The sequence below is a fragment of the Microtus pennsylvanicus genome, chromosome 1, assembly GCF_037038515.1.
Source record: "Microtus pennsylvanicus isolate mMicPen1 chromosome 1, mMicPen1.hap1, whole genome shotgun sequence".
NCBI lineage: Eukaryota > Metazoa > Chordata > Mammalia > Rodentia > Cricetidae > Microtus > Microtus pennsylvanicus.
The window spans coordinates 159,005,648-159,029,371 of NC_134579.1; the positions used below are offsets into that span (position 1 = coordinate 159,005,648).

General features: G+C 36.5%; 1 protein-coding gene across 8 annotated transcripts in view; it reads left to right on the top strand.

The window, feature by feature from the left end:
• Window positions 1-23,724, top strand: part of Grik2 (glutamate ionotropic receptor kainate type subunit 2) — a 592,264-nt gene that overhangs the window by 467,963 nt on the left and 100,577 nt on the right. For 7 of the 8 annotated variants that reach the window (XM_075944195.1, XM_075944164.1, XM_075944134.1 and 4 more), the window contains one exon: window positions 1,830-2,047. In XM_075944195.1, coding sequence (XP_075800310.1) covers window positions 1,830-2,047 — 218 coding nt within the window. The remainder of the gene's footprint in view (window positions 1-1,829; window positions 2,048-23,724) is intronic. The other variant, XM_075944185.1, reaches the window with a different exon arrangement.

Here is a 23,724-nt window from a genome sequence, read left to right on the forward strand (position 1 = left end):
TAGGAAATTCAGAAATGCCTTTGCTTGGCCATGTCCTCACCTCTCGGCTGGTGGATACATGAAAGAGGAACCCATCCTATCTGGCTGATGCCCTGATCCCCAGGAATTAGTGGGATATAGTGTTGGACATGACGTTGCCTTGAGTACATGACAGTCAGCCCCTAACCAGGCTCTGATTCACAAGCCTAGAAGGTGTCTGGCGAATTTCAGTCTGTGGGTAAGATACAAACTTGTGGTAATTGGGACAGTTTTGTCAAATGTCTCCATCCACTATGCTTTTACTTCCCAGTCTCTTTTGACTTTATTGGGTTTTGTTTTTGTTTTTTTAATAAACAAGCAGTAAAACATGCAGTCAAAGCTGCTGGTGTCTTAGGTGTGCTAGTGTTTCAGTGTCCAGGTGTGTGTCTGGCAGGGCATAGGAGCAACTACACCAGAAAGGTACCATTCTGTTTCGTTCTGTTTGCTTTGTTTGGCTTTGCTTTTCTTCCCTTACAGAGTGGTAGACAAGAGTCTGGAGCTGGAGTTGGCTGTCATGTCCAAGTCTGTCTGCTTTTAGGATTTTGTATATTCGAAGTTGCTAGGGTAAGATGGACATAAATGTGAGATGGGCCACTTCATATAGGACGCTCATGCTATCACATGTGTTCGATGTTAGCATGAATAATTTGTTTTCATTACCTATAAAAATAGTGCTTCCTCGCTGCACAGGTAATTACATTGAAGATAAGACTATAAAACACATCAGCAAAATGAGTCCATCTTTACTTCGTTGCATTTTACTCAAACTCTCTAAAATATTAGCTACTTCATAGTCTTGCCATTTTATTTTAGATTCAAAACGAATAAAAGTGGATTGTCTATATTTTATATATTGATGACTGTAGTATATATACTCTAAACAAGAATACCACATTCTGATATAAAGATGCAATTAATTAAAATTTAAATAAGAGAAAAAATTTTACATTTTAACAATTTCCTTTATAAACTAGATAATCTAAAATTAATAATAATGAAAACTAAAATATTTTTCTTTGATCCCATTCTCAGTAATATCACGGGCAGGCAACTCCAGCCATTGAAATGTGATATTTTTATATAATATTACATATGTGTAGAGATAAATTTGTGTTTGCTTACTCACTTATTTACCTTAGTGGAGGCTCAGTTTCATAATGGGAGATATTTGCTTAATTACAAGTAAATAATGTATTATTTTATTTTAAAATGAACACAGGCCTAATACCTTACACCTTCATAAGGCATGTGAGTAAATTAAATATTTTATTACCATACAACATTGCTATTTTAAATGTGAAATATGGATTCTTTGCCCTTTGTCTAAGATCTCACATAAATAATGAAGCAGACATATTTGAGCTATCTGTCATTGAAAAGAAACTTTCACAAATGTATTAAGAAAATGGATCTGAATTTGCATTCAGTGATTAGTTCTGGGAAACGCTTAAATAGTAAAAACAGTAACAAATTTGCATGTAGTTTATAAATCGGGGCAGATTATACTCCTCCCTTCTAATGTTACTTTTCTAAGACATTTTACATGTTAAAGTTTTAATTGTCCAGTGGAACCATCTCAGGTAAGGCCAGTCTCCTGTAACAATACTTGATACGGTGTTTCCAGAAGTGGCACAGGACTAAAATTGGCCTCTGCTCTCCTAAACGTTGTTGCTTGTATACTGAAGCAGTGTGTCCGTCTTTGGCTTAAACTTTTATTACACAGTGATCCCGTTCTTCCACTGTGACCAAACATGTCTGACAGCTGATCCAATTGTCTGTATTCGTTTCACCTTTCCCCCATTCTCTGTTAGGTTCTGAGCTCATGCCCAAAGCGCTCTCCACCAGGATAGTGGGAGGCATTTGGTGGTTTTTCACTCTTATCATCATTTCTTCGTACACTGCTAACCTAGCCGCCTTTCTGACTGTGGAACGCATGGAATCTCCTATTGACTCCGCTGACGATTTAGCTAAGCAAACCAAGATAGAGTACGGAGCAGTAGAGGATGGTGCAACCATGACGTTTTTTAAGGTAAGTCTTACTTGCTACTGAAATATAATCACAGAATCACAAATGATCCCTTCTATTCAAAAAGGTAATGGTGAAGTTATACAATTATGTATGCCATATAAATTATAACATTAACTTAAAAGGAGATAGTTGTACAACTAAAATTATTCCCATCATGTCTAATCTTATTAATACTTGAGACAATGAGAAGTACAAATGCCCTGAATAATAATAATACAAGTTGTTTATTGTGTATTTAGAAATATTGAAATGAAAAATTTTAAAAAATACTGTAACACGGGGGGCTGATTTTTGGAGTTTCTGTCTTGCCCGATTTTCACAGTCATTAGGTCCTAAAGAAAATCACACAGAGGTCTCCATAAGTTATAAACTGATTGGCCCATTAGCTCAGGCTTCTTGCTAGTTTTTATAAGTTATATTAACCCATTATTCTTATCTATGTTAACCACATGGCTCGGTACCTTTCTCAGCGGGGTAGGTCACTTCCTGCTTCTTCAGTGGTCTGTGCTAAACTGTGGAAAGAGCTTCCTTCTTCTGAGAATACTCCTGTTCTTCTTGCCCCTCCTCTACTTCCTGTATAGTTGACCGGCCTGGCCAATCAGCGTTTATTTAAAACATGATTTACAGAATATAGACAGGTTTACCGCATCAAAATAGTGCATTTTCTAATTGGTAGTAAATATAAATTCTTACTAATCATAATGTTTTTTAATGAGATTTTATCTTTGGGTGATATCTTTACTAAAAACTTAATAGTAGTAGATTCCAATCATATACATATTGTAGTATTAAATACTTGCCTTTAAGAATGTTTTGATCACCAATTGTAGGCTCTGTGTCTCTTATTTATGGCTAGAAACCAATTATGAATGAGTACATCCCATATTCATCTTTTTGGGTCTGGGTTACCTCACTCAGAATAGTGTTTTCTATTTCCATCCATTTGCATGCAAAATTCGAGAAGTCATTGTTTTTTACCGCAGCATAGTACTCTAATGTGTAGATATTCCACACTTTCTTCATCCATTCTTCCATTGAAGGGCATCTAGGTTGTTTCCAGGTTCTGGCTATTACAAATAATACTGCTATGAACATAGTTGAACAAATGCTCTTGTCATATGATAGGGCATCTCTTGGGTATATTCCCAGGAGTGGTATTGCTGGGTCCAGGGGTAGGTTGATCCCAAATTTCCTGAGAAACTGAACAATGAGAGCTGATGAGACGCCAAGGACAATTGCAAGAGGTTTTGATCCTACGTAATGTGCTGGCTTTGTGGGAGCCTAGCAAGTTTGGATGTTCACCTTCCTAGATATAGACGGAGGGGGGAGGACCTAGGACTTACCACAGGGCAGGGAACCCTGACTGCTCTTTGGACTGGAGAGGGAGGGGGAAAGGAGTGGGGGGAGGGGGAGGAGGGTGGGAGGAGGGGGAGGGAAATGGGAGGCTGGGAGGAGGTGGAAACTTGTTTTCTTTTTTCTCATTTTCTCAATTAAAAAAAAGATTAAAAAAAAGAATGTTTTGAATGCATGCATGTGTTTCAGCTACAATAAAACAGATGCAGCAACTGAAGGAAGAATCAGTTTTTATGGTCTGTGTATTTATCCAGTCTAAAATTAGGCTGCATCATTCAATTCATAATGGCCTCTAGAGGACCAACCTGTGCAATATTTCTGTGAATGGTATAACTGTGTGGTCTTCCTAATGTATAATGGAGTCCTCTTTCTTCTCTCATCATTATTCCTGCTCCTTTTATTGGAAAATAATATAGCAAATAGAGAATTTTCAAGTAGTATCTAGTGATCTGTGCTTGCTTATGTAGTCATCAAGAACTTGCTTTATAGATAAGTATCCTTTTTAAAGTACAGGCAAATGCCTTCATTGGTCACTCAAGTACAACTGATCATTAACATAAAAAAATTTTATTTAAAAGTTGTCTCATGTTATTAAACTATTTCATAAAATATGATTTAACAGCCCAGCTAGTCTGTACTACTGAAGTAACTACAATCTAAAAATTTATTCTTCTAGCTGTAAACAAACTACATTCAAGAATGTAGAAGTTTGTATACAGAGAAGAATAAATTCAAAGTGACATCATTATTATTTAAACCACAAGCACACAAAGTATGCAATTTTTGTGAAAATTCTTATAAAACTTTACAAGGTTTGAACAATAGAATTTTAAAAGAAAATAAAATTTCCAAATAATAATTAGATTTCATTTACTTAACTACATTTTATTTAAGATTTTTAATTATTTTTGTACTGAACTTATTTATCTTATCGTCAATGTAGATATTAGATATTTTATATTTAATTAAAATCATTACAATTTAGTGAGATTTATTAATTATATATCTCTTAAACATATAATTTAATATGCACTGTGCCTACAACAAGTAGAATTATCAATTTTTCCTTATTATGTGGGATTATTAAGAGTGTTTTATTATAAAATTATTCTTTAATTTTATATATTTTCTTACAAACATCACTTGTAGAAGTGGCTAGATGTATGTTGTCAATATGAAGTACTTAATGGTTAATACATCTAAATTATTCCTATACAGAAGGACCTTCTATAGCTGAGCCTGTATCTAACAATGTGATTTGGCAATTACAAATGACTTATTTCTGCACCCTGTGGATTTCAGAATTTGAATTTTATTTTTATCTTCTAGAACACTCATATATCTTGTTACAAACTGTAAGCCATTATCTGAATACAGTTTGTAACAAGATATATGAGTGTTCTAGAAAATAAAAATCACTGTGTTAGCCACATACACCTTCACTCTTCCTTGCCACCGACTTTGCTCCTACTTTTCCAATTTTTATATTTGTGACACTCACACAAGGGTGCCTCTAGCACATGAAGAAATCAACATAGAGCCAATTCTATTTCAAACAATACAGACTTCCTTTAGACCTTAAAACTTCTGGAAAGTCCACTGGTTACAATAACAAACGTACAGAGATAATTACTGAGCTAATAACTACCTTATGTTGCTGATTGTATCACATGCTGAATTTTTAATGTTGAAATCAGAAAAAAAATAAAAACTTACAGGAGACAGGAACTGTAGTTTTTCTTTAGATATATTTTTAAATTTTTAAAAATATTTTAATTTCAACTTCATATTTTGGCTCCTTAAACTCTACCAATATACTAACTAGACTGGGTACACTACCTTAAAAATACAGGTCAGCAGAGAAATCAGAGAAGTCCATCTGTCTTTGGACCTCTACAATCCAACAAAAATTGTTAAAGTGTGGGCTGTTTATATCTAGTATTATTTTACTCTTTAAATAATTATAAATTGTTCACATACAGAGTCACATCTTTTTCTATCTTATTTAGAAGCATTGATTTCTGAAGGAATGGCAATCATATTTTTCCTAATTTAACAAGTTCTTGCTGTTGTCTGATTGTGCTGAAATGCTCTTGTAAATTATTGTAGTTTTTTTTAGTTCAACCAGTAAGAGATACCAAGATCTCTAGCTTTTAGGATAAATTCTTGATGCTGTAAAGACACAGGCAATGAGGGGACTCATTTCCTAATTCCATTTCCAAAGACAATGATGCTTTTATTCATTGAGCTCCTGTGCACATTGACTGACAAACCATTCCGTTTTCTTTTCCACATCCATTGAACAACACACACTTTTTTTTAGAGAGAGAACTGGAGTAAAACTAAATTATAGCAACAACAGCAAATCTATGAGCAAGATCAATTATCACAGAGTATTACCTTAGTATTACTAAGACAATAAAGTGGATGAAATTTCAAGATATTATAAGAAAGGAACAAAAATGAAGTCCAAGTCTTTCTCAAGAGATGATGATTTGTATATTAGAACTAAAATGTCACCCCCAAGCTAAATATTGTACAAAATGTAACCAAGGGACAGTGCACTCTTTTCTCTTTAAAGTGAAAGGATTAAGAGAATGAATATATGTTAGAGAACCTTAACTACAGTTTGGAGGCTTTCTAGCCTCTTAGAGCTCTCTTTTATTTTGTTTCTTTTTTAAAAAAAGATTTTCTGGTTTTCACAAAGCTCTTAGAATGTCCTTGTCTCTGTGTAACCAATGACTCAGGTTCCAATCTTTCCAGATGGATGAAGATCCACCTTTCTTAATTTCTGAAGCAGCAGTATTTACTACTCTAGTATGTGCACCTGAAAATAATGATGTAAAAAGAAAGTTGTTCACTCTGTGGATTCAAAAATAAAAATTCTGTCATGTAGTTTTTTTTTTAAGTAGTGTAAGTGATAGCAATTACATTTTAATAGTTGCTATTCACAGAAGTGAGAAAAGATAAAAATATACAAATATAGAAGTGAGAACCTGAGTTCAGTTCCTGATTCTAGCACCTCCTCACTTTGCTTTTACTATCTGACTTTCCCATGCCCTGGTTGGTCATTTCTCATTATGTAAATTTTAATGATTGAATAAAATCTTTGCACGTCATAGTAAACACTTCATGGTAGTCACAGAGATACTATATCTAAACATTACTAGGTTATAAGGCAAGCTTTAAAGTTCAGGACTTAAAATGATCCTATATATGTCTTGGGATTCGAATCCACATATTTTTTAAGTTTGTTCTTTCCGCAATTTCTGATTTTGCCACATTTTCTAAAAGAATATGTCATATAAACTGTTTTATGACCAACAATTATGAATTATTTAAGTGTCATCAAAAGGATTTTATCATATTTGCCTGCTATATAGTCTTCTATTCTTCTGATTTCTAATGTATATGAAGGACAGTCATATGAGTGAAATAAAATAATCTGTAGATAATCTCCTTAGAATTTTCTATAGGTGTAGGATATTACGCTTTGAAATCATGCTTCCTCAAGTTATACCTAGGAATTCTTTGGAAAGCTTATTTTCTAAATTTGAAGAAAAACTAAAAATTGCTTAATATAAAAATTGTTTATATTAATTTTTAATAAAATAATTAAAATAAAATATACCAAAAATTAGAAATTCTTTTACTAACCAATATCCATGTTTATTCCCCTTGTATCATCTGCAAATTATGCTTACAAATTTAGTCATTTACTTTTTATCCTCACCTTTCTTCTACTTCCATGCTGTAGATACTATTTTATAACATATCCTTATATTTTTAGGTCATATCATATGTAGTTCTAGTTAATACTTATATTTTTAGGTCATATCATATGTAGTTCTAGTTAACTCTTGATACTTTGAACATTTTGATATTTTGTCAATAACTAGATTCAAAAGACCTTCTGGATATTTTCTATCTGCCAGTTTACTTTGGGTCATTCATTTAAAATTTTATCTGTGGGAAGGAAACAATTAATTGGACAACAGTACTTACTCTACAAGCAGTAGAATATGAGTTGTAACCCCTGACAGTATCATAAATTGCAAAGTACCTATTCAGTGCTTTTAATCCCGACACAGTGGGCTGAAACAGGCAGATTCCAAGAGCTAGTTTCCCAGTCCACATAGAGAAAATGGTGTGCTTCAGTTTGTTGAGAGATCCTACCTCTTATGGGTATACAACTCCCCAAATACACACCATGAAATATTTCCCTTGTTTGCGTAGACTTCCATACTCTCCAGCCTCCTCTAATGATTTCCTTCTTTTCTGTTATCTGTAACTAATTTAGTAATTGTGTGCAGTTATCCACGTGAGAAATAAAATAAATGTAACCACTAATGGAATACCTGTAACAAATAGTTAAGCATTTTTAAAATTATTTTTGTCTAAAAAAATAAAAATTACATTTGTCATATATTTTATTTTTTGCTATTCTGTATATACATGAATAAAATTTTCCCCCAAATCTAGTATTCTATACCATTTCTATTTTGAAAGTCAATATATTTGAAAGTGTGCATAGTGCACTTAAGAGTTCAAGCTGATTTCAGTTTTTCTGGAGCAAAATACCGTAAAGTTTGGTACCACCCCCAGTAGTGCTTCTCCTCCTCCATTCTCTTTCTCCTTTTTTCCCTCCCTCTCTCTTTCCCTCCCTCTTCTCTCCCTCCCTCTCTTTCTCCCTCTTTTCTTCCCTATCTCGTTCCTAGTCTCTCTCCTTCTCTGCCTTCACCTTTCTCTTCCTCTTTAGGGGAACTCAAATTTACATCTTTAGTTCCTGTTTATAAATCATCACAGATAAGTAGAACTTATCATCAGAGTTATTTAAAAAGGGAAAGAAACTGGACAATAAAAAATGTTTCATTTATTTTGAAACAGCAATCAAAGGCTTACAGAATCACAGTAACAGTAGTAGCAAAGGTGTTCTGTCATATTTTTGCAGTGGTTATTTGAGTGCTTGAGTGATATTCTTTCCTAAAGTCTATAGTCCTAACTCATGTTTCTTTTTCCTTAGTGGGGAAAATCGATTTTTTAGATTTTTAGCAATGTGGTAGTTTGAATAGAAATGTCCCCATAGGCTCATACGAAGTGGCTCTACTAGGGGATATGGCATTGTTGGAGTGGTTCTATTGAGAGATAGAACATAAAGTGATTTTAGCTGACAGAATATTTTAATTAATGTTAGATTTATAAAAAACAAACAGTATATCTCTAGTCATAGCATTTTAGAATTCTCAAATAATACTTCCTTTGTTTATTTTATTGCAAGACCTGTGAAGGTAGTACAAAAGAAGCATATTTACTAAAACAGGCTCAACAATTTTGTGCCAGCACTTGAATGAAATTTGGGTTATGGCTTCTGGTATGCACATATTTTCAATTAATATTCAGATTCTACTCATTATTTGCCACTGTGCATTATTAGAAATTCTTTATGGCACTTCAGATGATTTCTCTTGACAAATGATGCTGATTTGTATGACAGCAGCCTTACTGTCTTAGGTGCGTTATCCTGAGGCATTCTCTGTTCATTTCATTGTCATTCATTAAGAGCCAGTTTAAGCCGATTAATTAAATCCCCTTTTCTTATCAGTACCCAAGGAAAAGAAATTTATCACAGGGTCAATACTGCATGCTTGCCTAGAAACCTAAATAAAATTGGAGATGCATTAGGGGCAATGAGTTTTGGAGGGAGTTGGAGGGAGGGATTGGATGATGATAATGAGCTAGATACTGTGTACACACTATATGGACCTATCAAAAAATATGCTTTTGAAAAAAAAAGATCATGTCATTTGCAGGAAAATGCAAAAAAAGATAGTTATTAAACTTAAGAAGTTTAAATTTATTAAACTTAAAGTTATAAAATTATCACACGTGGATATAGAGAAAGATAGATCTTGATTGAGAGATTTCAGATACAGATTTGTACAAGTTTCTCTTTGTGCTTATTACACTCCAGTTATTCAAGGAAATACTTTGACTCCCTCCTCTGCTATAGAAGAATAAGACTGATTTTACTGATGAGGGCTAATTATCACACAGTCCTAACTCATGTTTCTTTTTCCTTAGTGGAGAAAATCAATTTTTAAGATTTTTAGCAATGTGGTAGTTTGAATAAAAATGTCCACATAGGCTCATATGAAGTGGGTCTACTAGGGGATGTGGCATTGTTGGAGTGGTATTGGTGGAGGAAGTGTGCTATCGAAGCAGGCTTTGAGATCTTTAAGCTCAAGTTAAACCTAGCGGCTCAACTCTCTTCCCCCTAATTTCAGATCAAGATAGAGAACTCTCAGCTACCTCTCCAACACCATATTTGCCTGAGTGCCACCATGTTTCCTGCCATGGTGGTAGTGATCCAAACCTTTGAAACCATATGCCATCCCAGTTAAATGTTTTTTTTTTTTTTCCAAAGAAATCGCAGTGGTTATGGTGTCTATTCACAGGAATAGAAGCTCTAGCTATGATAAGCAAATTATATGTCAATCAAATTCTCTTTCTACTTAGACAATGGAAAACCTAATGTACTTAGTTTTCCAAACCCCAACTTACTCTTGACAATTTCTTGAAAGTGAAAAGTTCATAAATAACTAAATATTTATAATTTATATAATTGTTATTTTTATTTTTGAATACTTAATTAGAGCAATTTAAATGCTTTATGTATTTAAACACTAATTTGTCTGAGCAGTCATGTTAGCTTACTTATCAGTACAAAAAATGAAATATCAAAATATTGACATCTCTGTGTTTTCTTCTTTCTTTTTAAAAATTCTTTTAAGTTTTATTGATTCTTTATAGATTTCACATCATGCGTCCTAATCCCACTTACCTTCCTGTCCCCTCACATCCACTCTGTGCCCTCGCAACCTCCCCACAAAACAAAACAAAATTAAAAAAAAATAAAGCCAAACAGAAAACAAAAAGAGAAGGGAGAAGGTGAGGAGGGAGGGAGGAAGGGAGGGAGGGATAGAGAGAGGGAGGGTGAAAGGGAGAGCAAGAGAGAAAGAAAGAAAATAAGTTGGTTATGGAAGCTGTAGTGTTTTTACTATTTAGTCCCTTCGTCTTTACTTGAAAATATCCATTGATATGAGTCATAATGTGGTCTGAGACCTCTGGTTTATCAATAATGGTGTCTTACTGGGACTTCTCTTAGATAAAATATTGTCTTTTTGTGTTATGCAGATCCTGCAGTTTGGGTTTGTAGGATAAGCCCGTTCACATGCTCCAACAGTTTATAGATAAAGTGGATGTTGGGGTGGGTTCACTTATAGCCCAGATTTGATGCTAGCTGATTGGTCAGCTCACAAGCTTCCCTTCATCCTCACTACCCAGCTCTGCCTCAGCTATCTCACCCAATCCCACCTACAAGGTGTGAAGCCCTCTCTCCTGCTCTCAGGACCTCTGATCCTGCTTTCCCTGCACTCACACCACCAGAGCCAGTTCTTCAGTCTGTGTTTTTCATTTTCAATAAGAAATACCTAATTGAAGATTTCTTTAATACTTTCAAGTAATTTTCACTTTGTTAATTGTACAGAAGTATTACTTATAGGCAATACATTAAAAGTAACATTAAGTTAAGAGGTAATGTCTTTAAAAAAGGTTGAAATCTTTAAATAATGTGGCAGTCTTATTTAGCAATGTCTAATATAGATTTGATTTAAATTAATTCTTCTTGAAATAACATTAAGACTAATTCTTTACTATGCATTTTTGCATTTGCATTAAAATGAGTTTATTTATTCAGGGAGATTGTCTCCCTCACTCTTTTCTCCTCTAACACACAACTTATTGTATGTGAGCCTGATCCTATGTTTATTACAGGGATTTACTATGTTCCCATTGCAAGAAATAAAATGGTGCCTTTGAGTAAAGCAGCTTCATCAGACACCAGTTTAGCATGCCAAGTTAAAGCCATCAATGGAGAAGCGGCAGATGTGAAGGCTACTTGGCATCAAAGCATATGAGTCAAAGACTTTCCTATGGGAAAGCAAGTGCTTCATTACATTTTATCTGTAGTGAGAACATTGGTTCTATCAAGCTGTCTGGAAATTAGAATATGATAGGTTTTATTGCCCTAGCTCTGCCAGAGAGAATTCAATAGTTAAAAAGAAAGTGATAGCACCATTTTGGGAATTAGAAGTGATTAGAGTGTTGGTGTATTTAAACTTGGAAGAGCAGCAACTTTTATCTTAGAAAGAAGCTTCTGTAACATATCTGGGGGACAGAAGCTTAATCCCTTTCTAATTGTTACATTTGCAATATGTACTAATGCAGCTTTGGGACACTTTAATTGAAGAAAAAGTTACGTTTCTGACTGAAGTGTAAAATCTGTTAAACAGTGTTTTAATTGGCTTGGAAGGCAAGCGCCTAAAGTGGCTGCAATTCCAGAAAGCAGTGTGATTCTCTCTCTGGGCATCCCCTCCTCCACTCAATACAAAGAGCATTCCTGCTTTTGGTGAAATTGGGAGGGTAACTCACATAGGGTGTCACACCCCATCAATCTTAGGAACAAAGGTCCTACAGGGATTAGGAAAATTCTAAATTTGGTTAATGTAGTTATGCTGAACTGTAATGTCAAGTGCTGGTTAATGTATAATAGTTGTCAGTATAAGTTTATCACCAATGGTCACCCAGCATTTTGAAAGAAAAATAAAAGAGCATAAACTTTTGAAAGCAAAAGATAAATTGAGATAAATATTCCAAAATAGTTTGGAATTTAAAACTAAAGTATTTATTTCTTAGGTAAAAAGGTGAAATGTCAATTCCTCATGTTATACAAATTGATAAATAAAAACATAGTGTTTAAAAGAATTCAACCAAAGAACGTAAACAAAAGTTCATTAACAGTTTGAATTTTTTTATTGTCATTGTGATTAGTCATTTTGATTTTCTTTTCCTGCCTTTATCGTACCTTCCCTCCTTCCTTCTCTCTCCCTCTGTCTCTCTTTCATATTTTGTTTTGTTTTGTTTTTAGGACCAAGTTCCAATATTAGAGTGCTTGAGAAACACAGTGTCCCTACTCTTCTGGTAGTCCATAAAATGAATTTCCTGTAATTATCCTTGATTCATAATCTCCTTGACAGTCAGTGCTCCTGGTTTTGGAGGAATTTTTGCTTTCTGAGAGGGAAAGTTATCATTTTGTAAATATAAACATATTAAAAATATCTTTCATCTTTAGCCAACTGAATTTTTTGTGAATTAGATTCGTGTATTTTCAGGTATATACATAGGACCATTTGTGCAAAAGAGAGAGAGAGAGAGAAAGAGAGAGAGAGAGAGAGAGAGAGAGAGAGAGAGAGAGAGAGAGAGAGAGAATGTAGAGACCAGAGTTAGATATCACGTGTCTGCAATTTGTCTGCAATTTTTCTCTGATTTATTTATCGGAACAATGTATTTCTTTCATCCTGAAGATCATGTATAAATACATGATGACTAAGGATGGCCAAGAAACTTGAGGGATCTGTCTATCCTGACTCCTTGATTATGAATTTACAGATGTCTGCAGATACAGGTAGCTTCTCAAATGCATTTTGGGGTCCTAAACTCAGTTTATCATGCTTTCACAGAAGGCACTTAATAAATTGATACAACCCCATAATCCCTAAATTTTCTTTAATAGAATTTAGTATGTTTTTTTTCCCCCAAAGATAAATTAACAGTAACATTGCTTTATTCTGTTATAGGAAGAGCTGATTGAAAATTTTAAAAACTGATTAAGACTTTGCTTCTTGACTCATAAAGTAAAGGTACAATATGGATTTTTGTACCTAGTCTCATCTAGTCTCATCTTCAAAGCTTAGGTTTTTTATTTAAATAACAATGTAACGGTGGTTTTTTTTTTTCCTGAGAGGAGCAAGATGTCAAGTCATGTCCCTGTCTGATGCTTAATGATAACACCGTTTATGCATATTCATAAAGAGAAAACACAGCTCATTAACTCTCTCTGGGTTATATGCTTCATTTGAATCCCAGATTAGTCTAATCTCTGTTTAAACTAAAATAATAGTGTTTTAAACATAAAACAGTTACATATTAAAATGGAAAATGCTTTGCTCTTGAAATTGTCAGGTTGTGAAACAAACTGAAGCTTTGTCACGCTGTGATATTAGCAACTGTCCTTGTACTTAGTGCTGTGTGTCTATAGTTTTGAACCTGATATATTTAGAGAAATCCTTGCTTATCTTCAAAATAACAACATTTTTAAATGACCGAATGTGTCAGAATGTGTCTTTTCACATGTATGTGAGTGGGTGTGCCCTGTAAGATGAAGACATGCCATCTTAAAAAGACATAAGTAGGGATGATATATTACCAGTTCTTACATCAAAATCCATACTAAACCTATTTTAGAGGCTAGGAGTTAAGGGTGGCAATAATTTAGTCTCTAACACTTCCTGACAGCATGTGAATACAGCTTCTGATTGTTATTAGCCAGAGGTATACACTTCCGCATTAGTGGAGGTCAGTGAAAATGTATGATATCTCTAAATGTAGCTGTTTCATTTATTAAATATCATAAATATCACTGATTAGAAGGTACACAATATATTAGCTTGCTTTGAAATCCCTTGGCTGTTTTCAGAACTCTTTGAGATTTAGTTTCATTTTAATTTATTACAGAACCAACAAATAAAACCGAAGAGTAGAAAGCAGCATTATGGATAGAAATAATTTCTGGTTCAATATAACGGTCTAGTATTATAATTGCAAACATAGACTAGGTGTTGTGTAAAAACCTTACATTTCCACTTATTCAGGATGTATTTGACTTCTTTCAACTTCCTTTTTATATATAAACAGATGGGTATTAGTATATGCTTTTTCAATTGTTCATATAAGCACTAAATATATAACAACTTCACAGTACGTACTTGCTGGATATCTCATGGGCAGGACATTTTTGCTGATATTTTTTTTAACATTTTTTTATTGATAAAAGAAGAATAAAGAAAGAAAAACAAATTTCCACCTCCTCCCAGCCTCCCCTTTCCCTTCCCCTCCTCCCACTCTTCTCCCTCTCCTCCCAATCTTCTCCCCCTCCTCCCACCCCTCTCCCCTTCCCCCCACTCCTCTCCCCCTCTCTCTCCAGTCCAAAGAGCAGTCAGGGTTCCCTGCCCTGTGGTAAGTCCTAGGTCCTCCCCCCCTCCGTCCATATCTAGGAAGGTGAACATCCAAATTGGCTAGGCTCCCACCAAGCCAGCAGATTGCATAGGATCAAAACTGCGTGCCATTGTCCTTGGCATCTCATCAGCCCTCATTGTTCGTCATGATCAGAGAGTTCAGTTTTATCCCATGCTTTTTTTGGTAATAGTCCAGCTGGCCTTGGTGAGCTCCCAGTAGATCAGCTCCACTGTCTCAGTGGGTGGGTGCACCCCTCGTGGTCCCGACTTCTTTGCTCATGTTCTCCCTCCTTCTGCTCCTCATTGGGACCTTGGGAGCTCAGTCCAGTGCTCCAGTGTGGGTCTCTGTCTCTATCTCCATCCCTCGCCAGATGAAAGTTCTAAGACGATATGCAAGATATTCGTCAGTATTGCGCTAGGATGGGGTCATTTCAGGTTCCCTATCCTCAGCTGCCCAAGGAACTAACTGGGGACCTCAGCTTGGGCACCTGGGAGCCCCTCTAGGGTCAATTCTCCTGCCCACCCTAAAGTGGGTCCCTTAACTAAGGATTGTGGTTCCGTGCTCCCCTATCCAACCTTCCTTTATCCCGATCCTCCTATTTCCCCAAGTCCCCCCTCCTTCCCTTCTACCTTTTCTCTCCCCATCTCCCCTTACCCCCTCCCCACCCCACCCCCAAGATCCCACTTTTCTCCCCGGCAATTTTGTCTACTTCCCTTATCCAAGAGGATAACGATATGTTTTTCCTTGTGTTCACCTTCTTACTTAGCTTCTTTAGGTTCGCCAATTGTAGATTCTGTGACCCCTATTTATGGCTAGAAACCAATTATGAGTGAGTACATCCCATGTTCTTCTTTTTGGGTCTGGGATACCTCACTCAGGATAGTGTTTTCTATTTCCATCCATTTGCATGCAAAATTCGAGAAGTCATTGTTTTTTACCGCAGCGTAGTACTCTAGTGTGTATATATTCCATACTTTCTTCATCCATTCTTCCATTGAAGGGCATCTAGGTTGTTTCCAGGTTCTGGCTATTACAAATAATACTGCTATGAACATAGTTGAACATATGCTTTTGACATGTGATAGAGCATCTCTTGGGTAAATTCCCAAGAGTGGTATTTCTGGGTCCCGGGGTAGGTTGATCCCGAATTTCCTGAGAAACCGAAACACTGACTTCCACAGTGGTTGCACAAGATTGCATTCCCACCAGCAATGGATGAGGGTACCCCTTCCTCCACAGCCTCTCCAGCAAAGGCTATCCTTGTTGTTTTTTACTTTAGCCATTCTGACAGGTGTAAGATGGTATCTCAAAGTTGTTTTGATTTGCATTTCCCTGATTGCTAAGGAAATTGAGCACGACCTTAAGTATCTTTTGGCCATTTGAAGTTCTTCTGTTGAGAATTCTCTGTTCAGTTCAGTGCCCCATTTTTTAATTGGGTTAATTAGCATTTTAAAGTCTAGTTTCTTGAGTTCTCTATATATTTTGGAGATCAGACCTTTGTCAGTTGCGGGGTTGGTGAAGATCTTCTCCCAGTCAGTAAGTTCCCTTTGTGTCTTAGTGACAGTGTCCTTTGCTTTACAGAAGCTTCTCAGTTTTAGTAGGTCCCATTTATTCAATGTTGCCCTTAATGCCTGTGCTTCTGGGGTTATACCTAAGAAGCGATCACCTGTGCCCATCTGTTGTAGGGTATTTCCCACTTTCTCTTCTATCAGGTTCAGTGTTTTCGGGCTGATAATGAGGTCTTTAATCCATTTGGACTTGAGTTTTGTGCACGGTGATAGATATGGGTCTATTTTCATTCTTCTACAGGTTGACATCCAGTTGTGCCAGCACCATTTGTTGAAGATGCTTTCTTTCTTCCATTGTATACTTTTAGCTCCTTTATCGAAAATGACGTGTTCATAGGTTTGTGGGGTAAAATCCGGGTCTTCTATACGATTCCATTGGTCGACTTCTCTGTTTTTATGCCAGTACCACCCTGTTTTCATTACTGTAGCTCTGTAATAGAGTTTGAAGTCAGGGATGGTAATGCCTCCAGAAGATCCTTTATTGTATAGGATTGTTTTGGCTATCCTGGGTTTTTTGTTTTTCCATATAAAGTTGATTATTGTCCTCTCCAGATCTGTAAAGAATTTTGATGGGATCTTGATGGGGATTGCATTGAATCTATAAATTGCCTTAGGTAGAATTGCCATTTTTACTATGTTGATCCTCCCAATCCAAGAGCAAGGGATGTCCATCCATTTTTTGGTATCCTCATCAATTTCTTTCTTCAATGCCTTAAAGTTCTTGTCAGATAGATCTTTCACTTCCTTGGTTAGGTTTACCCCAAGATATTTTATGCTGTTTGTGGCTATCGTGAATGGAGAAGCTTCTCTGATTTCCCTCTCTGCTTCCATATCCTTTGTGTATAAGAGGGCGACTGATTTTTTGGAGTTGATCTTGTATCCTGCCACATTACTAAAGCTGTTTATCAGCTGTAAAAGTTCTTTGGTGGAGTTTTGGGGGTCGCTTATGTACACTATCATATCATCTGCGAATAACGAAAGTTTAACTTCTTCCTTTCCAATTTGAATCCCCTTGATCCCATTATGTTGTCTTATTGCTATTGCTAGAACTTCCAGCACTATATTGAAGAGGTATGGCGAAAGTGGACAGCCTTGTCGTGTTCCTGAGTTAAGCGGGATGGCTTTGAGTTTCTCTCCATTTAATTTGATGTTAGCTGTCGGCTTGCTGTATATAGCTTTTATTATATTTAGGTATGACCCTTGTATCCCTAATCTCTCCAAGACTTTTAACATAAATGGATGTTGAATTTTGTCAAATGCTTTTTCAGCATCTAATGAAATGATCATATGGTTTTTTTTCTTTCAGTTTATTTATATGATGGATTACATTGATAGATTTTCGTATGTTGAACCAGCCCTGCATCTCAGGAATGAAGCCTACTTGATCATAATGGATAATTTTTCGGATGTGTTCTTGGATTCGGTTTGCCAGTATTTTGTTGAGGATTTTTGCGTCGATATTCATGAGTGAGATCGGCCTGTAATTCTCTTTCTTGGTTGAGTCTTTGTGTGGTTTTGGTATCAGAGTAACTGTAGCTTCATAAAAGGAATTTGGTAATGACCCTTCTGTTTCTATATTGTGGAATACATTGAGGAGTATAGGTATTAGATCTTCTTGGAAGTTCTGGTAGAATTCCGCATTGAAACCATCTGGTCCTGGGCTTTTTTTGGTAGGGAGGTTTTTGATAACAGCTTCTAGTTCTTCGCGACTAACAGGTCTATTTAGATTGTTCACTTGGTCCTGATTTAATTTTGGTAAATCGTATTTATCTAAAAAAGTGTCCATTTCTTTTACATTTTCCAGTTTAGTGGCATACAAGCTTTTGTAGTAAGATCTAATGACTCTCTGAAATTCCTCTGTGTTTGTGGTTATGTCCCCCTTTTCATTTCTGATCTTATTAATTTGCAAATTTTCTCTCTGCCGTTTGATTAGTTTGGATAGGGGTTTGTCAATCTTGTTGATTTTTTCCAGGAACCAGCTTCTTGATTCATTGATTCTTTGGATTGTTTTTTGTGTTTCTATTTTGTTTATTTCAGCCCTCAGTTTGATTATTTCCAGTCTTCTACTCCTCCTAGGTGAGTCTGCTTCTTTTTTTTTTCTAGAGCTTTCAGGTGGGCTGTTAAGTCTCCAATATGTGCTTTCTCTGTTTTCTTTAAGTGGGCACTTAGTGCTATGAACTTTCCTCTCAGGACTGCTTTCATAGTGTCCCATAAGTTCGAGTATGTTGTTTCTTTATTTTCATTGAATTCAAGGAAGACTTTAATTTCTTTCTTTATTTCCTCCTTAATCCAGGTATGGTTCAGTAGTTGACTGTTCAGTTTCCATGAGTTTGTAGGCTTTCTGGGGGTAGCATTGTTGTTGAATTCTAACTTTAATCCATGGTGGTCTGATAAGACACAGGTGGTTAGTAATATTTTTTTGTAGCTGTGTAAGTTAGCTTTGTTACCAAGTATGTGGTCAATTTTCGAGAAGGTTCCATGAGCTGCAGAGAAAAAGGTATATTCTTTCCTCTTTGGGTGGAATATTCTATAGATGTCTGTTAAGTCCATTTGCTTCATTACCTCCATTAATTCTCTAATTTCTCTGTTAGGTTTCTGTCTGATTGACCTGTCCATTGGTGAAAGAGGAGTGTTAAAGTCTCCTACTATTAGTGTGTGCGGTTTGATGGCTGCCTTGAATTTTAGCAATGTTTCTTTTACATACGTGGGTGCTTTTATATTAGGGGCATAGATATTCAGGATTGAGATTTCTTCCTGATGAATTTTTCCTGTTATGAGTATAAAATGTCCCTCTCCATCTCTTTTGATTGATTTAAGTTTGAAGTCAACTTTGTTAGAAATTAGTATGGCCACACCTGCTTGTTTCTTAGGTCCATTTGCTTGATAAGCCTTTTCCCAGCCCTTTACTCTGAGTAGGTGCCTGTCTTTGTGGTTGAGGTGTGTTTCTTGTAGACAGCAGAATGTTGGATCCTGTTTTCGTATCCAGTCTCTTAGCCTGTGCCTTTTTATAGGTGAGTTGAGTCCATTGACATTAAGTGATATTAATGACCAGTGGTTGTTAACTCCGGTCACTTTTTAAGTAGTAGGGTTTGTGTGTTTCCCTTCTTTGAGTTGCGCTGGTGAAGGGTCTCTAGATGTCTGAGTTATTGAGGTCTTTGTTGGACTCCTTGGTTAGTGATTTTCCTTCTATTATTTTCTGTAAGGCTGGATTTGTGGCTACGTATTGCTTAAATTTGTTTTTATCCTGGAAAATTTTGTTTTCTCCATTTATGGTGAACGAAAGCTTGGCTGGATATAGTAGTCTGGGCTTGCATCCATGGTCTCTTAGTTTTTGCAGTACATCTATCCAGGACCTTCTGGCTTTCATGGTTTCCATAGAGAAGTCAGGTGTAAGTCTGATAGGTTTACCTTTATAAGTAAGTTGGCCTTTTTCCTTTGCGGCTCTTAATATTCTTTCTTTATTCTGTATATTTTGTGTTTTGATTATTATATGGCGAGGGGATGTTTTTTTTTTTGATCCAGCCTATTTGGGGTTCTGTATGCCTCTTGAACCTTCATAGGTACATCCTTCTTCAGGTTGGGAAAGTTTTCTTCTATAATTTTGTTAAGTATATTTTCTGGACCGTTGAGCTGCACTTCTTCTCCTTCTTCTACTCCAATTATTCTTAGGTTTGGTCTTTTTATTGTGTCCCATATTTCCTGAATGTTTTGTGATGAGAGTTTGTTGGACTTGCTGTTTTCTTTGATCAGTGCGTTTATTTTCTCTATGTTATCCTCAGACTCTGAGATTCTTTCTTCTATCTCTTGTATTCTGCTGGTTATGCTTGTTTCTGTAGTCTCTATTCGTTTACCTAGATTTTCCATGTCCAGCCGGCCCTCTGTTTGTGTTTTCTTCTTTGCCTCCATTTCATTTTTCAAATCATGAACTGTTTCCATTATCTGCTTGATTGTTTTTCCTTGCTTTCCTAGGGTATCATTCACTGATTTACTCAATTCCTCGAACTTTCTGTTATACTTCTCATCCATTTCTATAAGGGCGTTTTTTATATGCTGTTTAAGGGTGTCAATCACTGTCATGAAGTCAGTTTTTTCTCCTTCTTCATGATTAAGGTGTTCATGTCCTCCTGTTGTGAGGTCGCTGGCTTCTGGTGGTTTCGTGTTGTTCTTCAGATTGTTGGGTGAATTCTTGCATTGGCGTCTCCCCATCTCTTCCTTCCAATATTCTCCTATGGATCTTCTTTTACAGGATCAGGTCTTCTTGCCAACTGATGTACCTTCCAAGTGATGTCACTCCCCCGTGATGTTTCTCCTGGAGTCCAGTTCTGATCTCCTTGCTGCTTGGTTAGCTTGCAAACAAAGGCCCACCCTGCTTGCTGCAGGCAGGTTATGGAGACAAAGGAGCTACACCTTCCCCTTTGCACTCACCTTCCGGTTCAGTCCCAGCGCCCAGGCAGGCTGAACAGGGAGGCACTCTGCTCCAAGAAGGGAGGGATGGAGGGAGACAGGGGGTAGGGGGATCTGGATGTAAGCTGGATGGGATAGGAAGAGAGAGGAGGTACCGGGCAGTGTAGCCCTGTAGGTTGGTCAGGAAGTGTAGGCGGGCTGTTCCCGGGTGCCGCAGCACTCACTCACCACAATGATGTCTCACTAGGTGCCCTGATGAAACTCCGTGCTGCTTGGTTCGCTCGCAGACAAAGGGCCCACCCTGCTTGCTGCAGGCGGGCTATGGGGACAAAGAAGCCCCCGAGCTCCGCTTTACCCTATGCTTGGGGTTAGGACCCAGCGCCCAAGCAGGCAGAGCAGGGAGGCTCTCTGCCACCAGGGAAGGGAGGGGGGAGAGAAACAGAGGGTGGGGGGATCTGGATGTAAGCTGGATGGGATAGGAAGAGAGAGGAGGTACCGGGCAGTGTAGCCCTGTAGGTTGATCAGGAAGTGTAGGCGGGCTGTTCCTGGGTGCCGCAGCACTCGCTCACCACAATGATGTCTCACTAGGTGCCCTGATGAAACTCCGTGCTGCTTGGTTCGCTCGCAGACAAAGGGCCCACCCTGCTTGCTGCAGGCGGGCTATGGGGACAAAGAAGCCCCCGAGCTCCCCTTTACCCTATGCTTGGGGTTAGGACCCAGCGCCCAAGCAGGCAGAGCAGGGAGGCTCTCTGCCACCAGGGCTTTTGCTGATATTTTAAACTTCTATAGAAGGTTAAAAATTTTTACTTCTTATGTACAGTTTTGCTCCTGGATATATAACCAATTGATCTTGCAGGAAAATCTAATATAATTATATTAGTATTTCCTTAATAGTTTGTGCTCAGGCATTAGGTTTGTTCTCTGATAGAATAGAAATAAAATACATCAAGAATTCCTTATATCTATAATACACACACATTCTCTTTTTCTGAATAGTTGTTTTAAAGTAGTTCAAGTATGGTTTCAAACTGTACAGATATATACAAATTTTCTCTCTGGTTCCTGTTTGAATACATGGATACCTTCTTCCATTGTCAACAGCTCTCATTACAAAGGCTCGTTTATTATAATCCATAAACTAAGATCTATGCACCATTACCCAGAGTACATTATTTACATTAGAGTTCAAACTTAGTACTATGTTTCCTAAAGGTCTGGCTAATTTTATAATTTCTCTGTTTAACAATGTGCTCTGCTATGATGTCTTATGTGGCAGAGTATGTTATCAATCCATTATATATGATACAGTGGATAGAGGTGATATATGGTATAAGTGTTAAAGTAATAGCCCTTATATGAGTCCATTGGATTTGTTTTCAAAAGGTATTGAGGGGAGCTTTTTTCTTTATTTTTTTAATTATGGAATGTGCAAGATTTCATGAATTGTAGCACATAAAAAAGTAGCTAAAATGATAAATAATCAATGCTCTGAATCCATGCTCAAATAGTAAAAAAAAAATCAATTTTTAATGTTATTCCTCTTTGAGAATTTTAGCCATTGTTATTTTAAACAAAGTGGTTTTGTTAAAATATAAGTTAATAGTGACTTCTCGTAAAATATATGATTTTAGGAAGAAAAAGAGAAAATACTAAAGTATAATTTACAAAGATGATATCTAACTAATATCCTGAGGTTAAGCCCCAGAATTTTCTCTGAAATTATATATTATTGCTCTTTTTCTCCTGTTTCAGTAGCAAAGATGTTGAGCACCAAGATAGTTATACAAAGTTTTCTGTCTTTTACTGAAAACTCATAATACCATAGCTCCTTCCCTGTCCAACTGGAGTTGGTGAGCTCCCATTAATGCAGGTAAACTGTTTCAGTGGGTGAACCCATCATGGTCTCGACATCTTACTCATATTCTTGCTCCTCCCGCTCTTCAACTGGACTTTGGGAGCTTAGGCCAGTGCTCTGCTGTGGTTTACTCCTTTTGTTTCCAATAGTTGCTGAATGAAGGTTCTGTGGTGACATTCAAGATATTCATCAATCTGGCTACAGGACAAGACCAGTTCAAGCACCCTCTTCTCTATTGCTTAGGGTTTTAGCTGGGGTCATCCTTGTGGACTCCTGGGAATTTCTCTAGTGCCAGGCTTTTTGCTCATCCCATAATAGCTCCCTTAATCAAAATATCTTTCCTTGCTTTCCACCCCTGTCCTTCCTCCAACTCCACAAGGAGTTCCCTCAAGTTCTCATTCCCCTCCCCTTCTTCTTTCCCCACTACCTTCCCTTCTCCCCTCAACTCCATCCTCCTAATTTTGTCAGGTGATCTTGTCTATTTCCCCTTCCCAGATTATATATATATATATATATATATATATATATATATATATATATATATATATATATATCTTAACTTCTCTAGGGCTATGGACTACAGGCTTATTATCCTTTGCTATACAACTAGTACCCACTTATGAGTGAGTACCCTAAATGAAATTTGTTGCTAAAATGTACCCATATATCTTCAGATTTATCTATGGCCAGCAGGAACCACTTTTTCACTTGCATTTACACCCAGATTCTTTGTTCTCAATCTCAGGCCAAATTGTGCCCTGCATGCTGTGTCCTATTAACAAGGTCATCGTGATTTGCTTTTATGGAACATTAATACACTTCTAAAAATTTTGCTGTCATCCCTTTCCTTAGATTTTTTTTTTCTTTAGCTGGTTATTTTGATTAGAGACTCTTTTGAGTATTGTCAAAAGTATTATGCTATAAAATTTGTCAAAGAAGTATTATATTTTTGACTATTTCGATATGCAGAGAGAATGTTAGTGCTGCAACTGAGAAAGAAAAGTGCCAACATAACATTTAAATGCAATTAGCAACTTGTAAATTTAAGACAGAAGTGGTGTAAGACATTGGTCTACAATTATATTTCATTTTACTCTTGCTATATATAAGTTGTATTGTAGAATATGTTATCTTTTCAGGAGTTATTTCCAGTGTATTCATAAATACAACAGTCTTCTAGTCCATGATAATGAATATCTTTAGTCCAAATGATTTGCTCTTCATGTTCAGGTACCATAAGTGGTTTACTTGCATTTTATGTAAATAACGTAAATAATAGAGAACACTACTTGACTCTATCTGATAATTATATTGAAATATATAATATCAATATAAATTGATTAAAAATAAATTAGTTGTTCTTG